Below are 11,361 nucleotides of genomic sequence, written 5' to 3'. Positions count from 1 at the left end.
GTGGGATAAAGATGTATAGAGTATATATAAATGATAATGGAGTGGGTGTGTTAGAGTAATAGAGTGGGTAGTTGGTTAAACTGTGCAACTCAACCTGCTTTAGGAATTTGCACCAAAATTGAAAATGCTTTTGAGTTTGCCAGGCTAATAATAATGAGTAGGATCAGCAATGAGTTCCAAAACCAAGTTTTGTTCTTCTACAAGCTCCCAAATAATGATAATAATCACCATATTCCAAAGTGGGCTCCTCCTAACTAGCATCACTTGTGTACTAAGGCATTCTTTTGCAGATTTTTCACATCTTTGCATCATCAAGTTTTTGTTCCCTTCACTTTATTTCCTTTATAAGTGTGTCATTTTGAAATCATTAGGTAACTTAATCAGACTCTATCATTGAGCTTACTTGTGCATATCAACATCATAGAGTGAATCACAAGGGAGCTCTGCAAGTAATGTTTAAGCACGTGCCCATCTGTTCTTTTTTCTGTCTGGTTTCATGATTTTCTTATGTATATATATATATATATATATATATATATATATGCACTTAACTTTTTTTGCTTCAAGTTCCATTGGGGTTGTCAAAGACAATAATTTTTGGGTAATGAGTTTTGACTACTGGTTTTTTTGTGTGAAAATATGAGAAGAAATCTTCAGAATTCTGATGTGTTTTTGTGAAGTGAAGCATTTCTGGGGAATCTTAACTAGAAAACAAAAAATTTCACTTATGTGTGCATTGAAAGGTAAGATAAATTACTTAGGAAAAAGTTACCATCATCACAAGGCAGAAAGTGTTGGAAGTATTTTGAAGTGCATGGTGTGAAGCAAGAGCCAAAGTAAACCCAATTATTCCAAGTGGCATGAAAGTAGGATTGTTTAATGTGTTATGCCAATCAATGGAGCAATAAATTGATGAAAAGGGTTTGTTGGGTCAATAGAATATATGTTTAAATATGCTTTATTTATATTGACTTTAGTTGAATCACTTTCACATGACTTAGTATGATTTATTTCTGATTTTTATAGTAGGGTCGATTATTGTATTTGAGTTATTGTCTACTTTGAAGTTACTATTTCGTTACAGTTTTGTCTTTAAAAAAACGTTTTGATGAGTTGGTAGATGAAGAAATATATAAATTATCATTGATCTTGACTCTAAGCTACATGGAAGTATATTGAAACTACCGGAATAATGTGTAATTAGTTATTTTATTGAAATATTGTGAATAAATTGAATAATTTTTTTTGACATTTTTTTCTCTCACTTTTACTTTATAATTCTTTTTAATAATACAATATTATGTTCAATTAAAAAAATAAAAATAAAATGATTTTTTAAAAGTAAAATAATAATATTAGTGGTTTATCCATTACAATGTCACTTATGATTTATTAGCCATTCTTATTTGTCCTATTTAGAGTATCTGACCTAATTTTTTATTTATGAAGTGCTATTTTACTTTAATTAGATTTTATCATGTGATATTATTTTTAAGAAACTTTTAAAAATTTTGCTCCTATAATAAAATCTTATGTACGCTTTTATTAAAAAAAATCAATTACAATTTAATATTTTAATTTAATTACTATAACTAAAGGTTAATTTAATTTAATATTGGTGTTCTGCTGATATTGAAAAATAATGTTTTATTATTAAGACTTAAGTTCTAAAAATATCTTCATTGGTTTTATAAAGTTTTGTTAGTTTACTTTAATTGAATTTTACTATGTTATATCATTTTAATTTCATCTTGCAAGTTTTATTTCAATAGTCAAAGTTATAAATTACACAATTTTATAATTTTTCACTAGCACTTCAGTTTTTTGTAACTTTAAAAATTCATTGATTTTTTTAATTCTCGAGACTCAAACTCTTATACAACACAAAAGTCTTAATTTTAATAATTAATTCTTAAGTTTAAGACCGTTATTAAAAGACTGGTTTCATAATGACAACTTGTAATAAATATTTCATTTAATTAATATTGATTGAATACACTTTAATATCAATTAAAATAATTAAGGAAATAAATTTTATTTTTCTTTATAGCCAAACAAAAATAAAATAACATATTGATAATAAGAAATTAACTAAAAAATGTAGTGAATTTTAATAAAATTTACGATAAAATAATAATAATAATTATGAGACCTAAACGAAACTGGTGTAAAGTCAAAGGTACGATTACGAAGTGTTCCAAGTTCCAAACATGTCATATGATCGAATATTTTATAATTATTATATGCCAATTAAATAAGTTTTTACTACAAATTAACATTTAAAATAACAAGACAAATAGAAATAATTACTAAATGCTATTATATAAGAATTTTCAAATTATTTCATAAAAAATAAACCAAAAACTTCTTTTAAACTCGATCATTATTCTAAATTTATGATTAAAATGCTAAAATTTATTTATATTTATCTGAAAAAATTATATTTGTAAAATATCCAAATATATATATATATAAAACAAAAATATTTTAAAAAATATATCTTAAAATGTATTAATTCTAATAATATAAAGATTGTGTATAGATTGTAGTGTTGAATAATAAATTTACTACTCAATTTATTACTATTTGACTAATTAGATTAGGTTGAATTTTATTTATGATTTAGTTAAATCCAATGACATTCAACTCATTTTCCTAAGAATTGAGTTATGAGTTTAGAATCCGTTACTTGAGACCCACCTTTAATATGAATTAAGATTATTTTAATATCTATTGTGAAAAAAATAAATATTAATTAATGTACTTAATTATATTATTAATTTAACATTAAATAATTATTTAAAGTAAAAAAAATATTGATTTGATATCAAAATATAAGGTATATATGTCAATAGCATTAAATAATTATTTAAAAAGAGTAAAAATATATTTATTTGATATAAAAGCATACAAGAAATATTAGTAAATTAGGAATTTATAATATTATCTACCATTGTCGGAAGTGTGTTTGATATAAATTTTTCCATAATTAATAGTACGAGGGAAAATTAGAAAAAATAATTTATACATAAATTAAAAGCTCTATCAATTATATAACTATTTTGACAATTCTTGATTTAATATATACATACTATTATAATAAAACTGAAATATTAGTCGTAAAGATGTAAGTTATAATAATATAAAATTATTTAATAGAAATTATTTTTATTGACAAAAAATAATTATTATTATATTAACCAAATTAGATACTATTTTACAAACTAAAAATTTATTGATATTTAAATTAGTTTTTATTATTGATAAATAGTTTATAAATTTGTATCTAATTAACTACCTAGATTTTAGCAATTAATTATTTAAATTTTAAAATTGATATCTAAAACATTGATATCTAATTAGATACCAATTTAGGAAGTATTTATCAATCATAAAAACTAATTTATATACTAATAATTTTGTTAGTCTTTAAAATAATATCTAATTTTATTAATATATCAACTAATTATTTTTTATCTGTAAAATTAGTTTCTATTTAATGAGTTTTTTCTTATTCAAATCTTAATATTTCAATTTTCTTCTTACAGCTGGTCTCTGTGAATTGCTTTAGACTATAACTTCTAAACATAGAAAAGAGAAATATTTTTTTTACTGTGAAAAATTTCAAAAGACGAAGAAAGTTTGTAAAGGTTGTAATATAGTATCTTCGATTGTAGTGTTGTCAAAGTAACTTTTTCAATTTCATTAATATAAACGTGTAGCAATTGAATAATGAAGCAATCTCAATCTAATGCAACGAATGCTGCATGTTTTGCAGCAAATCATCTCTTGTTCTTTGATTACCATATAAAGGGTTGATGACGATGAAGTATTTCAGTGCCTCTCTCCTCATTAATGCATGGAATAACAAGTTTATGGTTTTTGATCCTTTGAATGATTTTATTCCTTTAATGCATCTTCAATCAAATATTAACACTTTAATTACTTTCCATTGTTATGCAGTTCTTCCTTTAATGCCAAAAAAAATATTCATTAATGATTTTTCTATGCCATTAGTATCTTTCCTCCTTTTCTTCCCAGATTACCATGCCATGTACTCAAACTTTGAATTTCACAATCCCTTTTCTCATATCAGAGAGAAAAAAATGCTCTTTTGCTGAATGTCAAAAGGCCAAACACTGAACATGGACAAGCCTCCATTGGGGAAGCACTTTGATAACCTCCGGTTTGTGTTTCTGATATCCTTTGTTTTCTGTTTCTCATTGCTTCTCTTGGATTATTATGCGGCTGTCAGTGATCATGGCATCGATTTTTTGCTTTTCCACATGAATGGTGCAAACCATGAACATATGCAAACCATGCCTGAACCCTCAGATTCTTCTTTCATTTTCAATGAAACTGCTGATTGTCCTGAGAAAACAATCCATGCAAATCAAAATAATGTATCAACAGTTCCTGGTGAAGTGCATAAGAGAGACAGTGTTGGAGTTGTTGCAAATTCTCCCTCAAGAAATTTGGATTCTTGTGCAGGCCAATATATCTATGTTCATGATCTTGCTAGCAGGTTCAATGAGGACTTGGTGAAGGGTTGTCACTCTCTCATGAGATGGTTTGATATGTGCCCTTACATGTCCAACTTAGGCCTTGGACCTAAGGTTATTGAGAAGTCAAAGGAGAAGGTTCTGTTGAAGGAAAACTGGTATGCAACTAACCAATTTTCACTTGAAGTTATTTTCCATAACACAATGAAGAACTACAAGTGCTTAACCAAGGATTCATCACTGGCTTCTGCTATATATGTACCCTATTATGCAGGCCTTGATGTGGGTCAGTACCTTTGGGGGGGATTCAATGTTTCAACAAGAGATGCTTCACCAAAAGAGCTAGTGAAATGGTTGTCACAACAACCAGAGTGGAAAAGAATGTGGGGTAGGGATCATTTCATAGTTGGAGGGAGAATTGGTTGGGACTTCAAAAGAGTAACAGATATGAATGGTGATTGGGGCACCAAACTAATGCTTTTGCCAGAAGCAAGAAACATGTCAATTTTGCTGATTGAATCTGCTGGTTCAGAGGAAAATGAATTTGCTATCCCATATCCAACTTATTTTCATCCCAATAAGGATAGGGAGATTTTTCAGTGGCAGAAGAAAATGAGAGATGTGAAAAGGCCTTACTTGTTTTCATTTGCAGGTGCTCCAAGGCCTGCTTCTAATAATTCTTCCTCATCATCCATCAGAAATGAGATAATCAAACAATGTCAATCCTCTAGGAGTTGCAAACTTCTAAATTGTCATGATAGTCATTATCATAACAATTGCAATGATCCTGTGCAAGTGACAAAGGTGTTTCAAAGCTCAGTGTTCTGTATCCAGCCTCCAGGGGATTCATTCACTAGGAGATCAACTTTTGACTCAATTCTGGCTGGTTGCATTCCTGTTTTCTTTGATCCAAGATCAGCATATAACCAATATTTGTGGCATTTACCCAAAAATGGTTCCAGCTACTCTGTATACATACCAATAACAGATGTCACAGAGAAGAGGGTAATGATCAATGAGACATTGTCTAAAGTTCCAAAAAGTGAAGTGTTGGCTATGAAAAAGGAGATCATAAGGCTTATTCCAAGAATAATATATCGTTATCCAAGTTCTAGATTAGAGACAGTTGAAGATGCATTTGATACAGCAGTTAAGGGAATTCTTGGGAGAATAGAAGCAACAAAAAGGGACACTACAAAAGTCAATCATTCCAGTTCCTAAAGTGTTGCAGACAAGGATGCTATGTTTCTTTTTTGCCTCAAGTTGGCACTCTTCCAGATGGATTTTAAAGCACTATTTTGAATCAGAACTTGGGAAGAAGGTGTTGCAGGCAGAAGATGCTGCTATTTAGCAGCATTTTCGTTTTAGTTTGATTTTGAGAATAGTATATCTTCTTTGTATAATATGCTGTTATTCATTGACTCTTAATGCAAAGGTTCGATCTTAACTCTAATTATATGGTCATGTCCTAGGTACCACTGTGTGGGTATATATACACATGTATGTATGAATAAAAAAATATAGATTTTACCGTTGACTAGTTATCACTTCTGACACAGACACGGAAATACCTATAATTTCTAAAATGTAGGACACAAAGACAAAAAAATAAAAATAAAATATATATATATATATATATTATAATTATGAATTATATTAATTGACAATAAAGATTTATGTGTACAAGTATGTTTCAATTTTTTTTGGAGCAGAAAGATGTTTTTCCATCACTGGTTCAAAATGATTGGTTTCTTATTTTTATAATCGTATTAAAAAAATTTACAATAAATTTAAGTTTTTAGAAAATTAATGTATTTCTCCTTTTTAAAATTGTGTTAGAATCGAACTAGAATTGTCAGAAATCCAACAAATATTTTTTTGAATATGACACTTCACGGATAGTGTTCTACGAGTATCGGTGTCTGAGTCTCATAAATACATGTGAAATTCAGATGAGTGGAGATGAGCAAAACTGATACATAAAAATGATAATTGTTTATCAATTAAAATATAAATGAAGCTAAAAGCATTGAGATATAAATGGTTCTCATTTAGTATGCTTCTTTATATATATAATTGCTGAGAATTTTAGAACGCAAAGCCATAATCATGTATTTGTATAAACTCATTTCCACTGAACTCAAAGATTAGTGTGCACAACTCAAGCAATATGGGATCATCTGACAGAGTTCAAACCACATGCAAAGACACCAACTGCTGCTAGAAACCAGAAGAGTTCAAAACAGATAAATTCATTTAAACAGCAAATGCATAAGGTACTGGCACAGCCATACAGTAGTACAAGCATTGAGCAATGCACTTGATTATACAGCTTTCCAAGAAGAAAGTGGTGGAGTATCAGATGTCTTCCATGTAGATGCCCCATCCATGTATCTATCACCCTTAACAACATCTGCAGCAGCAAAGGACTCAAGTTCTGCAACTTCTTCTGGTGTCAGTTTGACAGACAAAGCCCCAATGTTTTCATTAAAGTTCTCAATTTTGGTTGTTCCGGGTATTGGGCACACGTCTTTTCCTTGGTGATGGACCCAGGCCAATGCAAGTTGAGATGGAGTACATCCCTTTCTTGTAGCCAGTTCATTGACCCTCTCAAATATAATACTATTCTGCTCTGCATTTTCAGGTTTGAATCTGGGCATAAACTGCAATAGAATTAAATACACATAGAAGATTCTATTTAGGTATCAATGACGAAATATAAAAAGAAAACAAGGCAATTTCATTGATTTAGATAGTAAGATAAAGATGTCAGGGAGGAAAATCCAAAAACCATGATTTAGGGAAGCAGAAATGGTCCGTAGTATGCTATGAAATCATATATAACATATTTCAAATCTGTTCCTATTTTTATTATTCTTTGGGTTCACTGTTGTTCAGTTTTTTTTTTCTATCAGCAATAAAATTATATACATAAGGACCACTTCAGGATGATCCAACCCTTATACTCACTGTTGTTCAGTTTAGTCTGATCATATAAAATTATCATCACAAAATGTTGTGTTAAGCCAAAAACCCGTTGTACCACAGAAAATAGAGTATGACATACACACGAGGCACTGAATCCAAATGAAGAAACATACACCACGTTCTCTCAAAGCCGATGAATGTTCTTGTTAGTTCTCTCTTTTTAATTATTTGTTTGGTCATTCAACATCTCTTAACAGTTCATATGTCAAGGATGAAAAGGTTAATTATGAGAAGTGAAAAGATAAAAAATATATAGGGAGAATGCTGTCTTGAAAGTACTAAGGTAAGTAATTCCAGTGAACAGCTAGTTTTTGTACAAACAGAATAAATCAATGATAACTCCTTCAAAGAAAGAAAAATGTTTCAAGGAAATATCGATGGGAAGTGGAAGATGTATGTTACACTTTTATTATGGCTTGATCATGACATTGCTCTCATATTTCTAAATTTATCATGAAAATGCACAATACCAAACGAACACTGCAATGCCAGCATCAATACCTGTGCTAGTAATCTGCAGGTGAGAGACACAAGGGAAAGCTCTAATACCAATTGATAAAAACCTTGGGAGAAACGAAATCATGAAAACTAACCACTATAGCTGAATGGTTAAGAGAAGAATGAGAGACGAGACAGAACAGTATTAGAGGGAAAGTTTCTTATTCTGCTATGCCAAGGGAAAACCCCCTTTATTCTGTATAAACAGTTCAAAGCGAACAATACATCGGATGCGGTGACTGACTCTAACGATTCTATCTCTCGGATTTGATGTCGGAACAATTTCAATTACCAAAAGAATGCCCCTATTTAAAATGCAATGGTATTTATTTACAAGTCCCTCTCCTCTTAACTCCCAAACTGTAAAACAGATCCCTCTAACTGCTCTAACGACCCATTACATCTCATTGGTTCCTTTGCCGCCTAGAATACACATCTTGGTTCCTAACAACCTATTTATTGTTTATAGAGTTTTCAACTGTGTTCATTAGCATAAATTTACAGAATAATTCATTATTATGTGTACAGCCAAACCCGTGTTAAGGGGGAAAAGTAGATGCAAAGTGTACAACTATTATAGTTAAACTCAATGCAAAAGCCATACACAAAAACAAGCTAGTTTGCTGATTCTGGCATTGGTGCATCCAAAAGTATAAACTTTTGAATGTTTTCAGTTAGTGACACAATTATTGTATTGTGAAGATATATACAATTACTGCAGGCACTATAGACAATTAGTATGACTGATTTAACAGTAATATTAGCAGAAACATTTTAGTTATTAATGTAAGGACTAACTAAAATTGAAAATTCAAGAGAGCCAAGGTTAGAAGTAGATGTCACTGCATGACATTCAAGGGCCTTGAAATAACCCAAGATTCCAAAGCAGTATAGGAGATTTGGCAACGAGGATGCACAAGTAACTGACATGAATTTCAGAACTTCTGTAATAGCATGATTTTCACAAACCTTTCGGGCATCATCCTGTGTCAAATTCTCAAGCAGCTTTGTTCCTGATGAGAAGAATCCTCGCCCGAGAGGACTATATGCAACAATTCCAATGCCAAGTTCCCTGAGAAGTAAAAATTGAATTGCAGTTTTATAGAACCTCATAAAGGGAATTGCTTGATGATAGAACATAATGTTTGTATATTAAATCACACCTGCAAGTTGGAACTATTTCTTCCTCGACATCTCTTGACCATAGTGACCACTCCAACTGCACGGCTGTTATGGGATGAACTGCATGTGCTCTTCTGATTGTTGAAGCTGAGGCCTCAGACAGACCAATATATTTTATTTTGCCCTCGCCAACAAGTTTTTTAAGCTCCCCAATCTTACAATTCAAAAGCAAGGAAAAAACTTGAAGTCATCACAGGTTATCCTTTTACATATGTGAACAAATGGCTATATCTAATGTCAAACACAAATTTCATAACATCAATTACATGTAAAGCACATGTCTGGGTGTGACATGAAGTGGCCAAGTAACACATAGCCAAAATTAAGACAAGAACGAGGGTTCACAAACTTGGATGAACAAAAATTTATCCAATTTAAGTGAATTTTGTCAAATAGTTTCACTCATCGACCATAAATTCTAATGAGGTATTAGAGATTTATAATCCTCTATGGTTTCTATGATCTTGTTATTGCGATTTGTCTTGGAGAACAATGTCACTCTATGAAAAAATTCAACAGAAGACAGAAAAAAATCCACCGACAAGCAATACATGGAGTAACTCCCGATACATAGGCAGATCAACTCATCAAGTTCCAGTTGAAATAGGATCCACACAAGGAAAAACACTTGCTATTCGTTGGTTATTGGGGCATCCCGAAAACGTCTGGGTCGAAATATGGCTTTCAAATTAAGTTTCGGATTAGTGGATTATGCATGAACTCGATTGTTAGCACAATTTGACCCAATGGTAAGCTAGCCTGAGGAAATTAGAGGACGAATGATGATGGTCAAAATCTGCTGAATAGTTTTAAACCAAGTAGTTTCAATATGACGATGGCATTACTTCTCTATAGTGCACAAAAAAGGTGGAATGCACACAAAATGCATAGTTTAGTTATATTAGTGCAGAGTTTATAGCTAGCCAGTTAAATTTCCTACAAGCATATTATTAGTCTAGCCAAATATTCCACCCAAAGACAAGATAAATCAAGCAAAGCTCAAAGAAAGGGTGAAACCGTGACTTCAATAGGCACACGAGTATCAATACGATGTTGGTAATAGAGATCAATGCAATTGATGTCAAGTCTCTTCAAGCTGCCCTCACAAGCAGCCCTCACATATGCTGGATCCCCAAGGATCTCCCTTTTCCCTTCGGCGAGTTTGACTCCAAACTTGGTAGCCAATTCAACCTTCTCTCTCACCCCTCCCTTCAAAGCCTGCAACAAGCAAATACATATGCACACTCCATTATCTCATATCATATCATAGCAACAATAAAAAGAAAAGCAGTAACAAGAGCTCTTCCATGAATCAAAAGTAAAAAAAAATAATATCAGGAAGTGTAGTAATACACTCTGATATCAGAAGCTGAGTTCACATGTTTTTGAAAGTTAGAGGACAAAATTCATTAAAAAACATAAACCAAAACCAAGTTGATATCAAGACTAAAAACACTCTTTTTTTTTCCTGAAAAGTTCAATTTGTCGATTATTTGTTCTTTTAGAGCACTGGTTAGCTAGACCCAACAGAAAAATATATCACATCATAGGCATGCTGAAGTGAAAGGACAAGAATCATGACATTAAACAACACAAAGATTCAACCTTTCCTAACAGAACTTCGTTGGTGTGAGGACCATAGACGTCGGAAGTGTCAAGAAAAGTGACACCCTTTTGAACAGCATGGTGAATAAGAGCAATCATATCAGTGTCTGGCTTGGGAGGGCCATAGTTTGCAGACATTCCCATGCACCCCAGTCCCTGCACAGACACCTCCAACCCTTCTGAACCCAACTTCATTCTCCCCACTCTCGCCATAACTATGAGACTCTCACTGATTCTTCCACTACCACAACACTGATTCCACTGTGTCTGATTCTTCCCTTGATGAATTTGAATTGGTTGTGACTATGGCGGAGTCCTTTATATGCCCATTCCAGAAAAGTGAATTTTCCTTCGGATGCTACCAAGTGTTTCTTGTCTCATTCCCAAAACATGAAAAAAACACTAATGTTTCTTGTCTTGTTTTTACTTGAAGGAGAAATAACTGTGTTTTACAAAAGGAAAAACAAAATATCTAACAATGTAAATACAAAATAATTGTTATTAGCATAAAAGAAAAAAATGAGTTTACATCAATCACCAAAACTGGTAAAAAATATTCAAACTAAAGATGATCGAAAAATAAGGC

General features: G+C 31.5%; 2 protein-coding genes across 2 annotated transcripts; one reads left to right on the top strand and one right to left on the bottom strand.

The window, feature by feature from the left end:
• Positions 1–3,912: 3,912 nt before the first annotated feature.
• On the top strand, positions 3,913–5,943 carry LOC137825743 (putative xyloglucan galactosyltransferase GT15). Its single transcript, XM_068631500.2, has one exon. The coding sequence runs from the start codon at positions 4,122–4,124 to the stop codon at positions 5,721–5,723; it is 1,602 nt and encodes a 533-aa protein (XP_068487601.1). The 5' UTR covers positions 3,913–4,121; the 3' UTR covers positions 5,724–5,943.
• A 645-nt stretch (positions 5,944–6,588) lies between these two features.
• On the bottom strand, positions 6,589–11,361 carry LOC137825745 (putative aldo-keto reductase 2). The gene is made up of 5 exons (XM_068631501.2): positions 10,776–11,361; positions 10,188–10,388; positions 9,152–9,324; positions 8,958–9,060; positions 6,589–7,165 (listed from the first exon to the last, which is right to left on the bottom strand). The coding sequence occupies exons 1-5, from the start codon at positions 10,986–10,988 to the stop codon at positions 6,827–6,829; spliced, it is 1,029 nt and encodes a 342-aa protein (XP_068487602.1). The 5' UTR covers positions 10,989–11,361; the 3' UTR covers positions 6,589–6,826.

This window comes from Phaseolus vulgaris, chromosome 8 (genome assembly GCF_051622355.1).
Source record: "Phaseolus vulgaris cultivar YP4 chromosome 8, ASM5162235v1, whole genome shotgun sequence".
Taxonomy (NCBI): domain Eukaryota; kingdom Viridiplantae; phylum Streptophyta; class Magnoliopsida; order Fabales; family Fabaceae; genus Phaseolus; species Phaseolus vulgaris.
This window is presented reverse-complemented; position numbering and strand designations above follow the sequence as displayed.

Bases quoted from the DNA above. Each gene is read 5' to 3' on its own strand.
- LOC137825745 (XM_068631501.2), bottom strand. From the start codon at position 10,988: ATGGCGAGAGTGGGGAGAATGAAGTTGGGTTCAGAAGGGTTGGAGGTG. The intron at 9,061-9,151 runs GTGTGATTTAAT...TTTACTTCTCAG, and splicing joins GAAATAGTTCCAACTTGCAG to GGAACTTGGCATTGGAATTG. The intron at 7,166-8,957 runs GTTTGTGAAAAT...ATTCTATTGCAG, and splicing joins CACAGGATGATGCCCGAAAG to TTTATGCCCAGATTCAAACC.
- LOC137825743 (XM_068631500.2), top strand. From the start codon at position 4,122: ATGTCAAAAGGCCAAACACTGAACATGGACAAGCCTCCATTGGGGAAG.